The sequence below is a fragment of the Pimephales promelas genome, chromosome 4 (assembly GCF_988280905.1).
Source record: "Pimephales promelas chromosome 4, fPimPro1.hap1.1, whole genome shotgun sequence".
Lineage (NCBI taxonomy): Eukaryota > Metazoa > Chordata > Actinopteri > Cypriniformes > Leuciscidae > Pimephales > Pimephales promelas.
Genome location: NC_142772.1, coordinates 30208893 through 30232187, shown reverse-complemented (window position 1 = coordinate 30232187; position 23295 = coordinate 30208893). Strand labels below are relative to the sequence as shown.

The 23295-nt window shown below is 37.1% G+C and overlaps 1 protein-coding gene across 1 annotated transcript in view; it reads left to right on the top strand.

Annotated features, from left to right (window-relative positions):
* The first annotated feature begins 7356 nt into the window (after positions 1-7356).
* The window catches only part of ar (androgen receptor), a 67318-nt gene continuing 51379 nt past the window's right edge, over positions 7357-23295 (top strand). Inside the window, exon 1 of the mRNA XM_039650027.2 lies at positions 7357-9177. Coding sequence (XP_039505961.1) covers positions 7793-9177 — 1385 coding nt within the window. The 5' untranslated portion in view covers positions 7357-7792. The remainder of the gene's footprint in view (positions 9178-23295) is intronic.

Here is a 23295-nt window from a genome sequence, read left to right as displayed (position 1 = left end):
GAAACGATTAAAAAAATGCTAAAGCCAAGTGGAAAGTGTTTTTTTTTTTTTTTTTTGTGGTATGTGATAATGAAAAAAATAAGTGCAGAAACTGGTATATGTGTGAGAGATTGAGGGAGTATAGGGCACTTTAGCCTTGCATACTTGCCAAAGTGTATGGTTTTGGCAAAGGAAGAAAAAAAAATAGATAAAGTGGGAGAGAGCGCATGACAATTTTTTCAGGGTTATTGTGTCTGAACTGTATCAGGTCAGAGACAGTGTTTTGCATGGGTTGTTTTGTCCCTTAACCGATCTTAAGCAACTCAAATAGAACAACAGGATGTTATATTAACAGAACCTTTTCACCTGTCAAAAGGAGACCAATATTTTGGTCATTATTGTTATGACTCGTGAGTGCTGTCGTGGACATAGATGTGTGATCACCTCATCCCTGAAACTTATCTCAGCCTGTTCCTGTCCTTTTCCACTTCACACACATTCTTATCAGAAGTTTAGATTTGCCCTGACCTCTAAAATGCGCATTGACGTCCAACCTTATATTTAAGTCTAAGACAGCTGTTGTTCTTTGAGGATGTCCCAGACAGAGTCCATAATGACAAACTTCAGACAACAGGATAGCAAAAGTACAATTTGACTGATTAGAGCAAAGAAACTTTTGTAAATATCAAACCGAAGTGCTTGGATTTTTGGACCGTGCCAAAATGAAGGCATGTATGCCTGTCTGAGCACATACATTCCAGCCAGATGATCCTGTTGCTTTGATTGCTTCTATTGCTCTACTCTTTTGTAAGTCGCTTTGGATAAAAGCATCCAAATGTAATATGTGTGTGTGTGTGTGTTAGTGGGAGTTTTAATTATGAAGGTCGTAGAGAAGAGCCAGAATCAGGAATAGTTCAGATAAGAAAACTTCAACCACCTGGAGAGGGAAAGATATCTGAAGACCTATTTCTTAACTATTAGTACAGTTACAAGGACATATTAAAATATAAGTGGCATGAATATGAAAGCTAATTTTCCCTTGATGACAGCAATTGATACGGCCACAGGGACATTTCCATGCACCTGCTGTTGACAGAGGAAAAACTATGAAAAGTGGCATAAGAGCCCCGAACAACATCAGCGTTACTCAGAACTAGAGTCCTCCTCGAGGGATTCGCCTCAGACCAGCAGCATAGGCATAATGAGCAAAACAACATTGAACAAAAAAGTACCATAAAGAAAGCATTTACTTTTATGTTTACTAAGCATTTTACTATGCTGTTTTTTCTCTCTCTCAACAACTGACTTCCAAACCTGACTTTCTTTCGTCTTGGGAACACAATAGAAGATGTACAGAAAAATGTCTCAGATTTAATTTCTCTCTCTCTCTGTTCACACAATAAAAATGAAAGTTATTGGTCTGATGTTATTTTGCACCCCACTTTCAAAGAGAGTGGAAACATGTCTTAATTCACATAATGACAGTCATTATCGACACAATTTCCATCACACACTTTGAAGAGATTTCATGTGTAAGCCATTTTTACTTGAACCTTTCAATTGACATAAATTCAAGGCAAACAACATCCAATTATAAAAAACCTTGGATTCTGTTATATACAGTAAACATTAAATAAAAAACCCAAATGGACATATAAAACCTTGTTCTTGCTCGGTGACTGAGTAACAACTGAACTGATGAACTTCAATCAGGTATGACTCTGCTGGTTTATTTTGGAAGTAGAGAAAGTAAAAAACATGCCAAATTGCCCTTGAGATCTGTCCATATCAAAAACAGGGTATTTTTTCAAGCATTCTGCATGTGGGCTGTTTTCTTTTAACCAGTAGCTATTACAGAACTGAAACCAGCCTCACTGGACGTTTTATTAACTGAAAAGTTTAACTTATCAAAACGAAACAATTTGTGATCAACACATCATACATTTTAATAGGATTAGATCAACAGATAGAAAAAAAAAAACCCCTGATAACCGTAAAGCTCCATGATAAAAAGTTAATACAGCCGTGACGTGACCCGATTATGGAAATTTTCCATTGGCTGCAGAGCTTTGATGATTGAATAGATTGTGCAAGCCGAAAGAAAGACACACAAATACGTTCACTTGCAGGTGTATTTCTGCTTTATGAGGAGGAAATTGTTCAACTTTTATTCAGAGTTGTTGTCCTCCAACAAAGCAACAACAAATGGCATGACATGAGAGTGTGGGGGCGGAGCTTATGCCAACAACTTCCTGACCACAGAGCAGCCAGCATATATAAACAGTCACTTACCTCACCCGCTCTGACAGCTCTCCCAAACACACATGAATCAAAATAGAGAATGCCTGCCTGCTGACTTAAGAGATGGATGAGTGATATGATATGATCAAGTGAAATGAAGACCTTGCCTTTCCGAATGATTATAATTGAATTATTTAAGCAGAAGGCCATTCATTTTTGTAGGCCTTTACACACATGCTTTCACACGTAATGAAACACCCAGCCTCTCTGATTAGTGCAGACCACATCTCACTGACAGATGTTAAACTTCAATTGTTGGCATGGTATTGACACCACAAAGAATGATGTACTTAATGCAGCTTGTTAGGGTTTCCATTTGTCTCTCAGTCTGCGTAAATCTCTCTTTTCCTCTGTGTGACTGGATTGGAAAGTGTATGTTTTCTTGAAAATGAAAGCTTGACATTACAGACAAAGGGAGAGGGCCAGAGAGGCCTGAAGGTGGGTGTATCATGTGTCTGTTGTTCTTTACTCCTCTAATGTTAAAAAAATCTCATAAACATGCAGTTTTTAAGAGACATAAATGGGAAACATATTAAACCCTTTCATTTGTGCTGTCTTTTTGTACATTTAAATTAGAAAGACTTTGCTTTACTTTCCTCTTGCACTCACACTTACTTAAAGGAGAACTCCGGTGCAAAATGAACCTTTGGTCTAATTACACATTGTTACCTAGTCAACCGTTATCTGAGATTTGTTTTCAATATACTAGCGTTATACTAGAGTTATAGGCTAAACTGTTTTTAGAGATAAAACTATTTACATTCGGCAATCATGAAAACAAATCTCAGATAACAGTAGGTAACAATGTGTAATTAGACCAAAGGTTCATTTTGTGCCAGAGTTCTCCTTTAATGATGTTTTAATAACATAGATCATTTGAATGTGTTCCTCCCGAACTTGCACGAGTGGAGACATACCTGACTCATTATGTTCCTCAACAGTTTTCTGCATCCCTCCATCACCCTGTCTCCTCACTCTCGGCTGGTTACTAAACCAGCCAGGGATACGGGGGAGAACTCTGGGTTTGGAGCAAATTCTGAGCTCGGGGCCCTCTCCTCAGACAGCATGCCAAAAAAACACATTCTCTTCACTCTGATTATTTGTGAACTCGTGAAACTTTTCAAAGCTCTCATGAGTTATAAATGTGAATGCAGTCTTATTAATAAAGATTCCAAAACAGTGGTTTTAGTATTGATGCCTGGAAGAACTGTTTGTTTGTTTGTTTGTTTGTTTGTTTGTTTGTTTGTTAAAGTGTGAAGAACACTTTGGTGTTGTTCGGTCATTTTAGATTAAAAAAAAAACAAAAAAAAAAAAACTAGTAGGCTACTTGTGGTCAAAATCGACCACCATTAAGTACAAAATTAGTTGTTCCAATTTAGCATACTTTAAATACTTTAGATATACCAATTTATACGTACAACAATGTTTATATTAAGTACATGAATAGTCTATGTATATGTATACTTAGCATTAAATAATGTATTTAAAATACATTTTAGTATTTATTTTTCACTTGGGAAGGAAGAGTTTACATTCTAAACATTGAGAGTAAAACAGACACACCTACTCAAACACACTCTCTTGTGGGGTCTCCATAAACGTAATGTTTTTTTTATACTGTGCTAACTGTATTCTGTTTACTAATACTACCCCTAAACATACCAAAAAAATAAATAAAATAAAAAATAAAAACTTATTCTGCATGATTAGCGTCGTTTCCGCATGGGGATCTCAATTTATAACCCCATGTAAGTGAAACAACACACACACGCGCGCACACGCACACGCACACACACACACACACACACACACACACACACACACACACACACACACACACACACACACACACACACGAACTCATGCACCTCATGCACGAGCCAGAACAGAAGACTCAAATAGGAGGTTGAAACCGGTCCAGGCTTGTTTTTATAACAAAAAAAAGGGGTTTTGGCCGAATATAAATTAAATTTCAAATATAATTTCAAACCAAAAATGAAAAGATAAGCCTCAGGCTGAAGGAAATGCAAATTCACGCGTGTACAGTAGAGGGCGCAGCTCAAGCAAACTTTTCAGTTCTGCTGCCATTCTGGATTAGATAGCAAGAATAAGAAGAATGCAGGAGAAAAAATAAACACTTACTTGACCAATAATCATAATAATAATAATAATAATAATAATAAAATCAATAATATTTTTTGCTTATGGTTTAACTAAATCATCGAAGTGTCAGAAGCAAGTACATTGGTCAATAAAGTGAGATTAAATACATTTTTTTTATTAATTTGGAGCTTTGCATAGTATTCTGATTCTATTAATTTTAAGGAATATTGAATTTGTGCAAGTGAGATGAGTAAATGCACGCACAATAACCATCAAGTTTACACACAATGCCTTATTTGTTCTTATTCATAACTTATTTGAAAAAGTAACTCAGATATGTTGTTGAAAATTTTAAAAATAGCCAAATGTGTTACTTTACTATACTTGAAAAAAAGACTCAAGTTACTTATGACTTACCCCCAACACTGGTCGTCAGTGAGGGCATGCCACCTTTACTTTCGTTTTGTGTTTATTTTATTATTAAAACTGTTTGTGAGCATTTGCCAGTTCCCTCCTCCTTCTTCCCACAATAACTAACTGTTACAGTCCCTTTAACGTCTGGTGCCTCACTGTAACCAAGAATTTTATTAAATAACGAGAAAAAAAAAAAGGAGGAACCAGTTGAATTTGTGTGGCAATCAACACCTGCCACATGTGCTGTTTAACTTGTTTAACTTCTAGAGGCCTAATCTGGAATATTCTTTTAACATAACATTAGCAGGTCTCCACAACCTTCAAAACTAAATAGAAGATTTTTTTAAACATAATAAATGGTGTGCACTTTGCCGTAATGCTCAGAGTATATGTGGAATTTCAGTTACTAAGCAACAGGTGTGCTACACACACATGCAGACACACACTCGAGTGGATGGGATAGAGCAAAAAGAAGCGAGTGATTAGTAGAATGCTGATTCCTAATGATAAACGAAAAAAATGTCACGAAGAGACAAGATAAACAAAAACCAACTCAGACTCAACTGATAAGCAACTGAGCACTTTCCCTTCAACTAAGCAAATCTCCAGCCAAATCTATAAACAAAACCAAACAATAGCCCACTCAGCCATCCCTCAGTCTCAGCTCCTCCCACAGATTCTAACCAATTCATTCTGAATAAGCCACTCATTCTCAATAACCTCAAACACTTCACTGCAGCATTCCTCATCCAAATCAAACGGCATTCATGACAATTCAGGGCTGCAAATGCAATATCCTTTCCCCGCACTGCATACGTGGCACGCTCATCGCATGTGAAGTTTTCTCTTAAAGGACTAGTTCACTTAAAAAAGAAAATTTCCTGATAATTTACTACTCACCCCAATGCCATCCAAGATGTTCATGTCTTTTTTTCTTCAGGGGAAAACATTTCAGGATTTTTCTGAAATTGTTAAAGTAACATCTTTATGGAAAATGACACATCGTTTTGCTAGATAAGACCCTATTCCTTAGCTGGGATAGTGCAGACCCCTTTCAAGAACTTCAAAGCCCTTTGAAACTGGATTGATTTGGACTTCAACAAATTGGTTACCGTTGAAGTCGATTTTGTGGAGAAAAATCCTGAAATGTTTTACCAAAAAAAAAAAAAAAAAAAAAAAAGACATGAACATCTTAGATGGCATTGGGGTGAGTAATTTATCAGGACATTTTCATTTTTAGGTGAACTAATCCATTAACTCTTGCTTAAGGGGCATCATTTATGCAAGGAAATCACTTTGTGTGACAACACATGACTGAGACCTTTGTTGCAATGTGATCAGTTTTGTGACAGTTGAAAACAGGAATTAATATTGTGTAGCCTTATTTCACTGAGGACCATTAACATCCTCTGAACCTTCTGGCAAAGAAAAGAATAAAGCAAGTCACAGCAAGTTACAGTGAATAAAAGGGTTATTAATATATGTCCTTGCCTTTGCAGTCAAATAAGTTCTAGGATAGTAATATTGTAGTTCAATGGTTTTTGATTAAACCGGCCTAGATGTGAATGAGAAGCCACCCAGGACCCTACAGTTACATTACGCTTCATGTTCAGTTTCTCATCTTCTGAATGAAAACGTTGGAGTGATGCTTTGCCTTTATCAAAAGGACAACAATCCAAGCAAAAAGATTTATAGGTTATGCAAAGTTAATTTATCCAATACATTCTGACTCTTTCTCATTTTATTGAGTCCGTGCACATTTCACATATTTTAAATTGCCACCTCAATTGAAAAAACAAAACAAAACACACATTCTCTCTGATGACATTTGAAATGTTTACAAAACCAAATTATACTAGCCTAATTAATACAATTCTAGCCTGATTTAATAAAACTGTCTGTTAAATTACACACATCAATTTTCGTGTGATTTCATATTTAATTGAAATGACATTAAATGTCCAGACAGGAACATTTAGCCTACCGCAAAGGTTAAATATTACCATCTCCTTTAAATAGACCCACAATATATTTTCCTCTTCAATGGCTTATTTTGTAGACTTAACAGTCCCATTGTGGATTTAATGTGTGCTCAGTAATAAAAGCCATGTAAAGAGAAGCATTTCCACAGAATAAGGCCCAGACCCCCTATAAAGTGCGCACATGTGCAGTTTCTCATTGCGGAGCTGATTGATTTTAGCCGATTTTCACCTATGATATGTATAGGCTATACATCATCAGCGTTTTATTTTAATGCCTTTAAAGTGAGTTTTGATCCCCTGATCTTATTTACATTGAGCTCTTATTTAGGCTACACGTATAACTGGAGCCGTCCCTGTGACTGTATTATTTAGTCCTGACAGTTAAAGCGCTCAAGGACTTTCCCGAGCAAACTCTCCGTAAAATTACTGCTTAGCCCGACAAAACACCGTGACACAGAAAGATTACCTGCCCAGATTAAGTGCCCAGGAGAGTACTTGACAAGAAAAAAGGGCTGTAATTACTTAAAAGATTAAAGTGTAGGCTATGCTGTCAGATGCGCCCAGTAGGCTACTGTAGCAACAGCCGCTTCGGCTCGGCCCGGGTTGATGATTGAAAACAGACAGCACAAAGTCTTATCGCGTGTTCTCAAGGCAGACGGGAAACTACCCTACTCGAGCAGCGGAGAGAAATTCACTTCACTTTGGTTCACTTTCTCATCCGCTCACTTATGGATAAGACGTGTCTGACTTGACGCTCTGATGATCGGATGCACCAAACGAACATTTTTGGAAAACTTTTCTCGTTGACGTTGATTAAGAGCCGCCTGTGCTTGTCCTCTGCGATTACACAAGTGCTCGTTTGATTATTTTTGCTTACACACTCTCTCGCCCTGCGCAGCTCCTCTGTCTGACTGGAACTTTTTTCTAAGTAATTCGTCGATGAGTCACCTTAAAACCCTCACGGCTTGTGTGTTGTACTCCGTTTCTAGACTATCGAGGTTCCGTTCGGGTTGATGGAGGCTTGCGAGTCCCCAGAGGCAGTTTTTCACGGATCTTACCAAAGCCTTTTCCAAAACGTGCGCGTAAAGAGAGCGAACAACGAGAGTTTGGACATTTCTAGCTCCAAGAAGTGCGGCTTCCTGCAGGAGACCGCGTCGAGGGAAATGCGTTTAAGCAAGCTGTCCCCCCGCAGAGGAATTCTACGCTCCCCCGAAAAAGAGTGCGAGAGTACGATTTCGGTGATACAGTTAGCGGCAAGCCGCATTCATTTTCTCAAGAGTTCAACAGAAAGCAAAAGCGACTCATCTCTGTCATCTAGCGGCTCGGGCCTCGCAGACGCCACCGAAAGCAGCGACAGTCGCGCAGGTTTCCTACGGGGCGCCGAGAGTGGGCAGAAGGGCTACGGTGCAGCTGAAGTTCACAAGCACGAGTTGGGCTCGGGCCGTGACGCGAGTGTGGCGAGTTGTAGTCGCGCATGCAGTAGCGGCATCACCATTTCGGAGACAGCGCGAGAGCTGTGCAAAGCCGTGTCAGTGTCTTTGGGCTTAGCTATGGAGTCCAGCGAACTAGGCGAGGTGGGACCGCACCATGCACCGCCACTGACCACTGAAAGTAGTAGTGATGAAATGTATATGCCTTTGCTCGACTGCTCAGTGAGCGAACCTGGGGCAGGAGCGAAAGACAGAGAGTACGCTCTCGCGATGGGACAGAGAGACAGAGGCTTAGAGCTGCGAGGCAGGGACAAAGTGCTCGGGATGTTTAAAAGTAGCGATCTGGTGCAGCTAGCAGGGGATGTGACAACCTCGCAGTACAGCAACGCGTCTAAATCCCATTTAACATCGGCTTTGCAGGAAGTGCACGAGTTCGCCAGCATGTCCGGGGACATTGCCAACCCGAGTTCAGAAGGTACGGCAGCATCGGATATGGACGCGACGCACGCAGCTTCGTGTCAGTTCGAACAACTGTTGCCCGCGAGCATGGCCCATTTCGTCCACCCGGAGTTCGAAAACGGACCGAGCCAAAGCTTCGCGAAGCCCTCGGCGATGTCCGGAGAGTTTACGGAGAATTACGCGAATCAGTATAATGTCAAAATTAAGGCAGAGATGATGCCCCGTGATCTGAATGGCACCTGGGCGTACCCGCATAGGTACGCTGATGACTCGAATGGCCAGTACGGGCCTCCAAAACAGAGGACCACTTACGCTACTGACCACGAAACGCCGTTTATTTCTAACCCATACGAGTACGGCCAAAGCGGGTCTCTGGTTCCGCGGGAGCGACCTCCGCCCGAACAGTGGTACCCGGTCGGGATGTTGGGCCGTCCCCCGTACCCTAACGTGCCCTGTGTGAAAAACGAGGTGGGCGAATGGCTGGATGTAACATCGTTAACAGATGGCAGGTAAGAAGGGGTTCTGCTTTTCCTTTTTCTGTGGCTACAAGTTACAAGCAGTAAACTTTGTTGAGAAAGTTAATAATTAGCACATGCCCATTGAATGGCGTTTGAGCAGTAAAATAAAATAACACGTGCGTCTTTGCACCCCGCAATGCGACCGTACATAGGATAATTAAAGAGTTCGACTTGTAGAAATGTATTTATATATTTATTCGAAGTTGATAAATGAACACATAACCGAAATGATGAAGAATAATGAACTTGATGTATTGGCATTTTGAAAAACTTATTTGGAGGGCATTTAATTAAGTTGTTTAGGGATTTTCAACCTGTGCAGACCCAGCCCCCTTAATATATTAAGATATAGGCTATAGCCTATTAAATATCTTCACCCCGTGTAGTACGTTCACTGACCCCTGGTTTCTTGTGACTTTCCAGTTCTGTTTGTTCTTTATTAGATTGCTATTTATATCAAGATCAGTTAGCCTCAGGACCATTAACACGAAATGAAATGTATAATTCCTGGAGGAAGTGTTAATTTGCTTGATGTTCCTCTCTTTATGTCTGCAGCCAATAAAACAGTACACAGAGACAGCTGTACACATTAATACAGTATCCGAGTCTTTAACTCAGCCTCCTCCCTCAGGGTTGCTGGGTTCCAGGGATACTGCCATCAAGGCAACCCCAAACGGTTGTGTCCAAGTGCCTCAGAACTCCTATCATTGAACTTCGCTGTATTCTCATTCTATTTCTCAGCCACTCACACATTTTATCACTCACAGATTAAACATGGAAATGGTACATTTTGATTTACACACTGACACACTGTCAACTGTCGGGTTATGCTTTTAAATTGTCAGGCTTTACCTAAATTTCATTTCTTAAGCCTATGACAGGTTAGGCAATTTTTACTTTTTCCATAATAGGTTGTTGTTGTAATTTCTCAAATTGTCAGTATTTGTGGTTTTACAACATGCTCTATATCTAATTTGACTTTGACAGTTTAGCTGTTCTTTCAGTCAGACCAGTGCCGGATGGTACAAACGCAAGACAATGATAAAAAAATATGCGGGAGACTGAAATGAAAATACCTTAAACTCAGAGTACTGAGAAGATTAGTATTTGTCTAAAGAATCTGAGCGAGAGTTTGGTGGTTCAAACTGAGGCGAGGCTTTTTTAATGTTTACAGTTTTTTTTTTTTCTTCCCTGAAAGGAAACACCACTTGATCTTTTTGGGAAAAATATAGTTTCAGACACCAGACAGAACATGAAACTGAATGGCAAACACAGACCCAAATAATGAGTGAAAGTTTGAGAGACTTCACACTGGTCTTGACCTGATATCACACATAATAAATCTTCTGTACATGAGTCTTAGAACACGAAGCCACATTCAGGCGGAAAAAGTGGTCTGTTAATACCACAATAAAGTTTTAGGGGTAAATTGTATTTGTTTGAGTAGGATTTATTTGCACTCATATGCACAGTATTAATAATTTGTGATGGTAGTGGTTGTCTGCTTGACCACCCACTGTATTTTATGGTGATTTTTTCCTTTCTAAACGCTGATCTTTTTAATAAGCAAGCAGTGAGTTTGATGAATGGATGGTGCATAAAAAGACAAACCCTTAAAGGTTGGATGATCACTGAAGATAGCTGAGTTAGTTGTATGTTTTGTGTGTCAAAAAAAAAGAGTTTTTGTGTATGCACGTCTCTGTTATGTAATAAGCTGAAGTACACCTTGGTCAAATTAAGTTCTGGTTAAACATCATTCCAAATAAGGCAAAGGTTCTTTACAAAGCGTTCTAGTGGGACACCACGGGGTTTGTACTAAGAAGAACCCTAAAAGATTTCACTGTAACCCTATTGCACTAGAGTTCTGAGAACCCTCTTATTTCAGCCTGGTCTTGTTGTTTATTGGTACGTAACACTTACAAGTAAACATGCATTTGTATGTTTGGATTGATTCTGAAATGTACACTGTGGACATATTGACAACATTTAAAACATATTACGCACAGCTAATGAAACATAAAATATTTACAAATCTTTATATTTATGTAGTTACACTTTTACCATTTTATAGAAACATTTTATTTATTTATTTTATATTATTTTAATTTTAGTAACAATAAAGAAAAATATAGTTTGAGCTGCTAATCCCACTCCCACCTGTAAACCTACTGTACCTGTAACAATTTCTTTAGCAAATGCAGCAACAAATTCTGGCAGTGTCAGAAGATTTGACTCGCAGTCCTGCAGTGTGACTTTTCCTACAACAACAGTCAAATTGTCTTTGTTTTTCAAGACACCATGACCAAAATTTATGTTTTAATAACGTAATTAAAGATCTCGTAGCCCACATTTCAATGCAGCTCACTGTCACCGAACGTGTCACTGATCGATGATGTAAAACTTTGGACGAGTTTTATTGTTTTATTGTAACAGTCAAGACTGTTTTTAACGTGTCTTGACTCCCATACAGTCTGACAAGGAACAATCGTAGGACTATTATAAATCACACTGTGTGCACCCATGAGCAAACAAACTTTAAGATCATTGCAGTTCACACTTACATACAATTCGAGTGGATATTTGGCGTGCTGTCCGGGGGGAGGGCTCCGAGCTCGGAGTTTGGACCGAACCCAGAGTTTTGTTTAACATGTAATCCTTTGAAATTTGTTGGCAGCAGAAGTCACAGAACGAAATCTTATTTCACATTAAGTAAATTAGTAAACTGTGTAATAAATGTGATTGAAAACATAATGTCATTGTCAAGACAATTGAATAAAAAATAGAATCAAATTATTCATGCCATTATTTCACTATTCTTGAATATGAATTTGTTTGGAAAGTCGTTCATATGTAAATAACTTTAAATGCTGGCATGCTGTCAATATTGTACGTTTCAGGGTGTATGCAAACGTAAGTCAATATATGTGGTAGAACCATGTACAAATACAATATTTGTGATTCGCTTATTTGTATTGAAAATTACTATTTTATTAGTTCTAACAGTCATATTTAAAGTGTGTCTTATGTGCACTGACACTGGCAGTGCTCATAACAAATAATTGTTTAAAGGGATAGTTCACCAAACAATGCAGATTCTCTCACGTCTTTTAAACCTCTATGGCTTTCTTTCTTCTGTGGAACACAAAGTGTATTTTAAAACATGTTTTTGATTTGTCCATACAATGAAAATCAGGGGTGTCCAGTGAGTGTTTTCTAGACTTTTCTAGAATATTCCTTTCTCTTCCTCAGAAGAAAGGAAGTTATACAGGTTTGGAACAATATGAAGGTGAATAAATGATGACAGGAAAATAAATAAATAAATAAATAAATAACATGCTTGTCATCATTATTTATTCACCCTCATGGTGTTTCAAAGTCCTATTTTTATTTCTGTGGAAAACAAAAGGAGAATGTTTGAAAAATCTTTATAAAGCTCCTTCCTAAACAATAATAATAATAATAATAAAAAAGAGCTTTGTGTGAGAAATCTGGTCTTCCTTTCCCCTGAAGCCTGAAATCTCATTTACATGTTCATTCAGATTTAAAAAATGGTACATTTGACACAATTGATGGCTATGTAATGACAAAAGGATGATTAAATAATGACAGAATTTTAATCATTTTGTTTTGGGTGCCTCTTGTGCTTCAGTGGGAGTCAGTAAAGAGCGTGCGCTGTTTGCTGCGGAAAAATCGTCCTCTGTTTGTGTTCGGTCTGGAAATCCAGTTTCTTTAAATGATGATTTGGCCCTAAAACTGCAAGTTATTGAAACAGTGATGTACGGTAAACGGCTGACAGCAATGATATTATAGATATAGACAAACAGGGTGCACTCGGCAGTTGGATATGTATAGAGAAGCTGTGAGCAGTGTAGTTTTATAAACTTGTCTCTGGAATATTGCCCTTTTGTATATATTATAAAACAATTCTGAGCAAATTAGTAGCCTACTATCCGTCACTGCAATCAACAGCACAGGCTCCCTGGAAACACATGACACAACTTTGTCACATGAAACCATGTGCTTTATGACCTTCTTTGAAGTTTTTAATATCAAGCGTTGCTCCCATGCTTTGATCAAAGTGTGTTATACTCTTTTCCCTGTTTAAACTTGCTCTTTCCATTTTTAGAAGCACTTTTCTTTTTTTTCTACACTGTAAAATGACATCAATGATGAAGGTTCTCCTTGCCGTACTGTATCACACAGTCATTGATGATGCTTGTTTTTAATAGCAATCCCTCTCAATATTGTTTATGTGCTGTCACAGCTCTTACTTGAGATCCTTTGGAAGGCTATGCAGAGGTGAAAAGTTTGCGTACATACTGACCTTGTTTATTTATGCTAACATGTTTTGGGTCTTATTGTAATTTAACATGTTATCGGATAATAAAACGTCTTCTCAATCTTTCATAAAAACAAAACTTGTTCAGCCTCTGAAAAAATCATGTCGAAGCAACTTTACCAATCCAGTCTTTTTTTCTCATTTATTATCCTGGAAATCACAATATGGGAATAAAATGGGCTGTGAATGCCATTTTCTGTTGACTTTTTTGCAAAGCAATTGCATTGTAACAGTAACACCACATATGAAGTTGTGATATAAGCTTTTATAAGAGCTATTGCTATGTGTAGAACATTTGCATTCATTACCCTACAAAATGTTTTGTAGGTTTGACTTTTTTTCAAATTAAAACCAAATGTCAGTAAAGAGTAAAAACACTTAATATTGACAATGTTGTGTCTAAAATAGCCTGTAGCCTGTATTTTAGTTGAACTATTTATTTATATAAAATTGGAATGATCTTAAAAGGGGGACAAATCAGCGTCAAGCTCAAGGCTGTGACGGTGGATGGACATAGTATTTTAAAACTGGAATGTCCAACCGTGGCCCATGCTCAAATTAGTTGTTAAATATTTCATTACGAATTTTTATCAATCAGTTGTTGCAGCCCTTGTACATTTTTTACAACTCCACATCCAACTTAGCTAAATGAATAAATGTACAACTCAATTTATGAAAACCTTTGATGGTAGTAGTTATTTGTTGTTGTTGTTGTTATCGTTGTTGTTTTGTTTTTATTACAAAAGTGTATGACTGTGTAAGTCAGCTGTTAAAAGGAAACATGAGTGATTTGTTACAGCTCATGGGTCATGTGAGGTACTAGGCTATCTCTCATTCTCTTGTCCCATTGGCTTCTCATTATCGGCATGGGAACAATTCTAAAAGAGAGTCATTCGTCATTACTGGTCCAAGTGTGTCAGGTGGATTATGCACATTTTCTTTACAGGAAGTCTTATTTTATTGTATTTTTACTGTATTATAAATATTCCAAGAAGTTTGAAATTACTAATAAAATTAAAAAAGAGAGAGTGAAAGAGACCAAAAATAAACATTTCTACATTTGTTTTTTTTTGTTCTGCATTATTATTTAAAAAAACGAAAAGTTAATTATTATTATATTTTTTTAATTATTTTAATGTTTATCGTTGTCATATTTTTATCTGGAAGATTGAAATGGCTTTGCAAGGGGAATAAATTCAAATCAATAAGAACATTCAAATGTCACTGATAGAAAAAACTTGACATTTATGAGCACAGTTTTTTATCCATTGTGTTCCATTAATGGTCTGATTTGAGCAAAAATTATAAAATATAACTCTGACGGGCTTTCACTCAAGGTTAATATGCTTTTAAAAAACCTCAGCACAGGTAAGAAGTGTTTAATTTTTTTTTTCCATGGAGTTAATATTTGAATATGGACTTAGTCTTGCTCTAAAGTCCAATGCTGATGTGCTCATTCTTGTTTATTTTTTCAGGAAACCTGTAACTCATGCAGGTAAGCATGTAAGTATGCTGTTGGGTTGTATATAATTACGATACTACTCTAATTCTACCAAAAAGAAGAAAAAGAAAAAGAGAATTAATACTTGTTGATAAGTATATTGCTCTTTTGAAATTGATTGAATATGATAAAACTTAGATATTAATAAAACATCAGATCGAACAGCGTTTAGTATAGAGGGAATAGTACTGCAGCCTTTCTCGCTGTGCTGTTTATTTGTCCCATGTTCCGTGAAACTAAAGTTTGTGTTTCTGCCAGAGACGGACATCTGTTGAAGGCTTTCTGTGATAAGACGTAATGACAGTGCACATATTGTCCAATGGTACACCTCACACTAAACATACAGTATTGGGGCAAATTCATTAAACAGTTTGTGAGCTCTATTTCAACAAGTAAAATTTACCTCCCGTAAATGCAGTAATATAGCACTGCATTTCAATGAAGCCATTGTCAATCTTTCAGAAAAAATACACCTCTTGATATTAGGCTCATTATATATTACATCTTTCTCACAAAAGTTAGTGTTATTTGTGGAAAGCAGAAGGGTAAACTGACTTTCATTTGATATTGGTGTTTGTGGTCATTTATATTGGTCATTACAGTATTTATTCATCAAAGGATGAACAAATTATAGGAATGGGTGTTATAATCACGCATGGCATAGTTTGATTAGTTGGGCACACCTACTGACTCAGTTATCTGAATTGATGTGGTTTTACAACTTTACACTGTAAAACCTGTCAGATAACAAAAATGTGTCTCATGTGGTAACATCTAATTAACTTCATTAAAAAATACGATTGCACCAATCTAACAACATTAGTACATTAAGGTAAATTCAGTTTGAAATTGCTCCATTAATCAATTCTTATACATACATACATACACACACATTACACTGTTCTGTGCAAAAGTTTAAGATTTGTTCAAAGAAATGAATAGCTTTATTCACCAAGGACACAGAAAATCATTCAAAAGTGACAAAGACTTTTAAGTTGTTTCAGAATATTATAATTTTTCCGTTTCAAATAAATGCTGTTCTTTTGAAATTTATACTGAATAATGCATAAACAATAACTTTATTTAAATAAATGTAACACTTTACAATAAGGTTTATTTATTAAACATTAGTTAACGCATAACCGATACATGTGTTACTGTTTTTGTTAATCTTTGTTAATGTTAAATCCAGCTGTTCATTGTTTGGTCATGTTAGTTCAGAGTGCATTAACTAATTTTAACAAGATTTTAATAAAGTATTAGTAAATGCTAAAATTAACATTAACAAAGATTAACAAATGTTGATTTGTTCATTCTAAGCTAATGTTAATTAATATAGTAATATAACTAACGAACCTAAAGTGTTTCTAAATAAATAAAACTTTAAATATATTAAAATAGAAAGGTTATTATTTAAATTGTAATAATTTAAAACCAGCAGCCATATCACCCTGTATGCCCAAGACTGGTTGCCCACTGAAGCTAAGCAGCCTGGTTAACCTGGATAGGAGAAGTCCTGTAAAAAAACAAGTTGCTGCTGGTAGAGGTGTTAGTGAGGCCAGAAAGGGGTGCTCACCCTGTGGCCTGTGTGGGTCCTAACTCCCCAGTAATGGGGACACTATACTGTCAAAGAGCACCGTCCTTCAGATGAGACGTTAAACCGAGGCCCTGACTCTCTGTGGTCACAAAAAATCCCAGGTGTAAGTAACCCCAGCATCCTGGCCAAATTTGCCCAGTGGCCTGTACATCATGGCCTCCTGATATATATCAATTGACTTCATCACTGTCTCCTCTCCACCAGTAAGCCGGTGTGTGGTGGGCGTTCTGGCGCAATATGGCTGCCGTCGCATCATTCAGGTGGTGCTGCACACTAGTGGGGGTTGATTCCCCCTTCTATGTAAAGCGCTTTGAGTGCCGAGAAAAGCGCTACATAAATGTAATAATTTATTATTATTAATTTACATTTATTCATTTAGCTGATGCTTTTATCCAAAGCAACTTACAATTGCTATATTTGTCAGAGGTTGCACACCTCTGGAGCAACAAGGGGTTAAGTGTCTTGCTCAGGGACACAATGGTGTCTCACAGTGGATTCGAACCCGGGTCACTCAAACCAAAGGCATGTGTCTTATCCACTACCACCCCACCTCCATCACCATTACCATTAATAATATCACATTGTAACAATATTTCACAATATTACTGCTTTTTCTGTATTTTAATGAAATAAATACTGCCTTGCATTAGAGACTTATGAATGTATATATGTGGATCATGTGGATGTTTGAAATTACCCATTTTTGTATTTAATTAATCTATTTAATAAGATGAGAACATATTTCAGATTTAACATTTGTGGACTAAGGTGGAACGACACTTTATTTCCCAAAAGTCACCTGTGCTGAACTGCAGCTTTGAATTACAATTTAGGAAATTTTCCTCTCAAATTCCTATTCAGCTTCCTGTGATTCTTTGAATTTTGCACAACCCTGCCTGCTTTCTCTACAGCTTAGCACTCAGAACCAACCCACAAAATTGAAATAATAATAATAATTTTAATAATAAAAATTGATTTAGTGAATCACATGCTAAATAAACACATAAATAGAGCAAATAAGTAGCACTTTCATCTTTGCATATGATGTCTAAGTTTTGTGTGTTATGTGCTCTTGTAAAATGCATAAGCCACTTGAAAGGAAAGGAAGAGGAAAAGAGAAAAAGACATTCTTGACATTTTAATGTCATTCATCAACCAATGTTAACTTTTCTCCATCAGTGTTTTTCAAAAGTTGTCAGCCACCACCAGCATTTTTCATAATTTTCGCAAAATTTTCATGGCCACCAGTAGTGCTGGGCGGTATGACCAAACATTTATATCACAGTACTTTTCAAAATTATACCGGTTTCATGATATATGACAGTATTTTCAAGCATGACTGGGTTTTAACCACATTTTCTAACGATTGAGAGGGGAAATACTGCATTGACTTAGAATGCCCTATTTTGCAATAGTGAATATTATAGAAAAATTCCACACTAGGAGGATAGTATTACAGGTTTGCAAGGCCCCACAAACTGTTGTTGTTTACAAAGAGGTGCCAGCAGGAAGCGGTTTATGAGCGGCACAAACAGCGCTTTCCCCAGTAAATGCTGCACATAAAGCAACGCAGCGCTAGGCCTGTCGCGATAGTCAATAAATCAATTAATTGCATGATAAAAAAATGAGCTTGATAATGTCCGTTTGCATGCTTGTTTGTTTTCCTCGTGTCTCTCTCTCTCTACCAAAGAGACTGGATGACAACTCTCGGTTCCTTAGCGTAGTATGAGTGAACTAGAGCTTATTCTGCCCGAGCGGGTCGGGCCGATATTTCCCGTCACCATCCTGGGGCCAGGCCCTTGATCTAGAGATGCACTCCCAAGGCAATAAAGTGTGGCGCGGCATTAGATTTCTTGGCCGAAGGTAATGCGGGTTGCGGGAGAATAAAACGTTTTGCGGTACTCCAGCGAACTAGATATATCTATGAACAAAACATATAAAAACAAATAGTTTGTGTGTTAATGCTTTAATAACAAATAAAATATCATAGTGTTGGGTCAGGTTTTGCTTGCATCCATTTTATTTATTGTTTTTGGTATTTATTCAAGTGCATTTTTTGTTAACAGACTGAAAGTCCACTGCTTTTATTGTTTTTGGTTATTTTGTTCATTCATTGTGGATATTTAAAATGTTTTCCATTTTCAGTGTTAAATAGACTTTAGAAATAAAAGTTTATTGATCTTTGAAAAGGCGTACCTGCATTATTATGCCATTATCATTATTCTAGATTTAAATGGTCTCAGAACGACAATATTATCGTTTATCACAATAATTTATTGGACAATTTATCGTCCAGGAAAATGTGTTATCGTGACAGGCCTACGCAGCGCTCATGAACTCTGCTTTATCAGGAAAGATTAAATTAAAATAACATTGAAACTTTTCTAAAGACAGTCAGTTCCCTTTAAAGATACATTTTTATATAATCACTCACTTGGAGGGTGGTTGTCATATAACAGTCCTATTCGTCTGTTATAGGACAAGCAGACACTGATTAGCTACTCGCTCTACGTTTATTTAAAATAAACAGCAAGGCAACTACAAGTGAATGTGCTTTCCATTAAATGAATCACACACAGTAAACACATCATTCATTAAGTTGTCCATCCTTGGAAGCGGCGCCCCGTGCGCTGTTACAAAAAAAAGGGAAAAAAAGCTGTGCAAACAAGCGAAGCGAAATGGGGTCTTGCCGGTCTTTCGCACCCAATGCGTCGTGAAATGCTATTTTTGCAAATTAGCTTCAAGCTACTTTCATATGTGGTTTGAAATCCCATTGAAATTGCATTCCTGGAAATCCATTTCCCAAAAGCATCGTTAACCAACTTTGGTCGCAAGTTCTGTCGTTGTAAGCATAGCTCAACTACTCAGTGTTTCGCGAAACCATCGTTCTAACGAACATTTGCAAACAGCATCGCAAAGTTGTTTGGTTGGAACAACAGCTCTTGACCTGTGGTTAGAAGCATAGTTTCTAGTTTGCATGACACGTGGACTTAATAAATCCTTATTTTCAGCAAAATAAGCAAGCTGACATTCAGTAGAACACGTATTTTTATTTAGAAAAACATACAAATGTACTTTACGTGTTTTTCAAGAGATTTAAATCAGCATTTTTTGAAGACTGCGCATGTGCAAACATGCTCTACTATGGGTTGTGGTTGTTTTTGTTTTTGACATACAGTACATACCATGACAATGTCATTGCCATAGAAACCAATGCAGATATTCCGGAAAACAAAAGATTGGCATGGACACACAAATCGAATCTGAACAGTTGCAATACACCGCGTGGATGTCAATCATTTTTGATCAGATCCCAATTGGATACACAAATAATCGGATTTGGACTGACAGTCTGAACGTAGCCATATGAGATGAAGGGCTCAGCACTTGCTTACAAGTGCTTACACACATTAATGCCTACATGAACTCCCAAAAGAATCGGACGTGCACAAACTCACTCAGCTGGCTAAAAGCTACGAGAATAATTCTAGGTTCTAGCTTTTCCGTGTTGTCCTCACTGGTGCTTATTTGCTTATTTCAAGAATAGGGACAGATTTTTGTCGTACTGTATGTGAAACTTTGTTGCAGTACTGCTCTCTGTTCACACATGCTTTTAATGGGCGTAGCAACCACATGACTGTGTGATGTTTTGATTTACAGAGAAACTAAAAAATAGTCAAATTTACTGTTAATTCAATTTTCAAATAGCAATGTCATGTGACTGCAGTAATCATAGAACATGCCTTAAGTTGCACAAGATTGCTTTTGTTCTAAAACAGGAGTTTTTTTCTTTCCTTTCCTGTTTATCCTCCCAAGCCTCAACCTCCGCCGCTGTTCTGACAAAAGCTTAGTCTTCTCACATCCATGGAGTTTAATGATGGGTATACAGTAAAATCCCAATTTAACTGAACCTCCGGCACGATTTTGACATCAATTGACCCAGCAGGAGATGACCATTTTCACTTTTAAGCACGAAACTCATTTCATTTCGTTTAACTCGTATTGCTTCTTCTAATGTTCTGCCCTCAGCAATGGCGCCGGGTCAACAAATGCCCGTATATGTTGTGATGTCACGTGGGATTGGGATGTATATGCAGCAGAGCAGACAACTGCACGCCTGAAGGATCTACTTAAACCTAAAAAAATATTAAGCTTGCACAATGTAATGAAATCAGACTGGTCCTTTCATATTAAATTATTAATTTATAAATTATTTATAAATGACTTGAATGAAACCAGTTCATTAATATTTTTAATTTATGTCAAGTTGATTTGTCCTGAACTGTGAAAGTCGATGGAGATCAGGGTTTGCCAAGCTCCAAAAAGGACATGAAAGCAGATAATACAACATGAAACAAAAGCATTATAAAATTAGTTATGACTTAATGTTCTAAATTTACATTTTTCTGAAGTCATATAATTACTTTTTGTGTGGAAAGAAATTGAAAGAGCTATGGTCATCGTTCCCTGGGAAATAACTGTTTGAACATCCTGCTATAAATAACTTATTTTATGTTCTCTAAAGGTTTGTAAAGATACAAGGTTGAACAAATGATTTTGACAAAAAGTACTGTATTTTGGGGGGGGGGGGGGGGGGTGGTGAATATTTTAAGGTAAACGAAAGAGAGGGAGCGATTGATTGAAGTGCACAACAGGAGTAGTGATGATCAAATCGAAAAACAGGAAAACACAACCACGTAAAACGGATGAGAATGGACAGAGACTAAAGGAGAATTCAGGGGTTAAATACGTGGTGCAAACAAAGGTGAATCGCAGATGAATCGAACATGAACTTGAACATGAACTGAGACCAAATGACTGAAACGAAAACATGATGACACAGAGCATATATCTTACAATTACTATGAAGTAATTTGAGAAAGAAAGAAAGAGAAAAAAAGAAAGGAAAAAGAGAAAAAGTACAAGAAAGGGAGTGTGCCTGTGAGTGTTTGTGTGCACTTGGTTTAGTGATATGTGTTTGTCCTTGTATATACCCTTGACACCTCATGTCACTGAGTGTAGTTATGTCTGTACTCTGTGTCCAATCAACTTCTTGGTTGTTGTGCTGTCCCCTTCTCACACACAAACACATAAACCTACATAATTTTAACTTCATCCTCTGTCTCAACTTTAATCAGTAATAATTACACACACACTGTATCACACAAAGTAAGATCTTTTGTTATTTACAATATGATAGTGGGATGATTGAAGCTAGACAGTAGATCTACTACATAAAATAAAAGTTACATCCAAAAGCACCTACTTTTTGTTATTCTGGTAATAATTACACACACCGACTGTATAACAAAAAATAAGATTTTTATTTTTATTTTGTCCATACATTGAAAGTTGATGGGGTCTAACACAAAATTCGACAGCACTGTCTTTCATTATATAGACAAAATCATTGAAACACAAAAATAAACTCATTAAAGGTGCTATATGTATTTTCTAGCGGCCTCTATCGGTGATGTTTCAGATTGCAACCAATTTTTTACAAGAGCGCTCATGCTCTTGCGCATGCTCGAACACAAGAGCAAGCACTCTTGGTACTCGCCGGCCACACTGAGACTTTCAACACACCGGAGAAAGAATCACACAACATGCTGGAAACTCATGTAAACTCCCACTGCAACGTTGCAATAGTAGGCAACTTTTATCGGCTTGATGTTGAACTAATGCTCCATGCTTGTACCATGATAACGTTACATTTGTGGTGTTATTTAGAGGCATTTCTCAAACTATTCATGTATCTTTCACAATCAGCAATGTCAACATAGGTGAATGTAGCCTATAATATGATCACGAAAACTTTTAGTGAACTAGACTGAACAATTTCAGTGTAACAGTAAGATAACATTACTGCATCGAACGTGTCTGGAAATGTGTATTATAAACAATATGATAGTGGGATGAGTGACGTTAGACAGTAGATCTACAACATAAAATAAAAGTTACATCCTAAAGCACCAACATTTTGTTATTCTGGAACAGTCTTGTATTCATTTCATGTCTCATATATGTTGTAGTTTACTTTGCGATTTCATAACAGTTTACCATTATTTCAGCAAATCTGAAAACGACCCAACAATAAAATCACATACCGTTCATTTGAAAGACAATAGAATCCAGTTATTTTGCTAGATTAGTCTAACTTTCAAGGGAGGAACCATTAGCACATTGGTTACTGCCTTGAATTATATGCATGGCACACTTTTAGTTATGACTTGTTATACTTTGTCACGAAATGGAGTTTTTAAAAGTGAACGGGTCAGAGAGATACTTAGTAACACAATATCTCTTAAATAATTACCTACTAAACTTAAAAAAGGTTAACACAAAAAAGGTTTTATAAAAAGATAAACCTCATATTTCAGCATTTAAATCATCTCTATGAAAAGAATGAGTCAATAAAGATCCTGACATTTATAATGCACAGTAGCTTATCTTTTATTATTAATAATAGTAAATTCGTTCCGATTTCCCAATGGCTGTCGTTGCTATACAACCATACTGCGCTCTCCACAACGACAAAGAAGTTTTAATAGCTAATGTATTTCCACCACAGAAAAACGCTTGCTGTAGCTCTGCTAAAAGATTTATTTACGGAGAAGAGAAAAACACCCAAGTGTTTGGGTGCATGTGCTGAAAAGTTTATGAGCGCTTCCT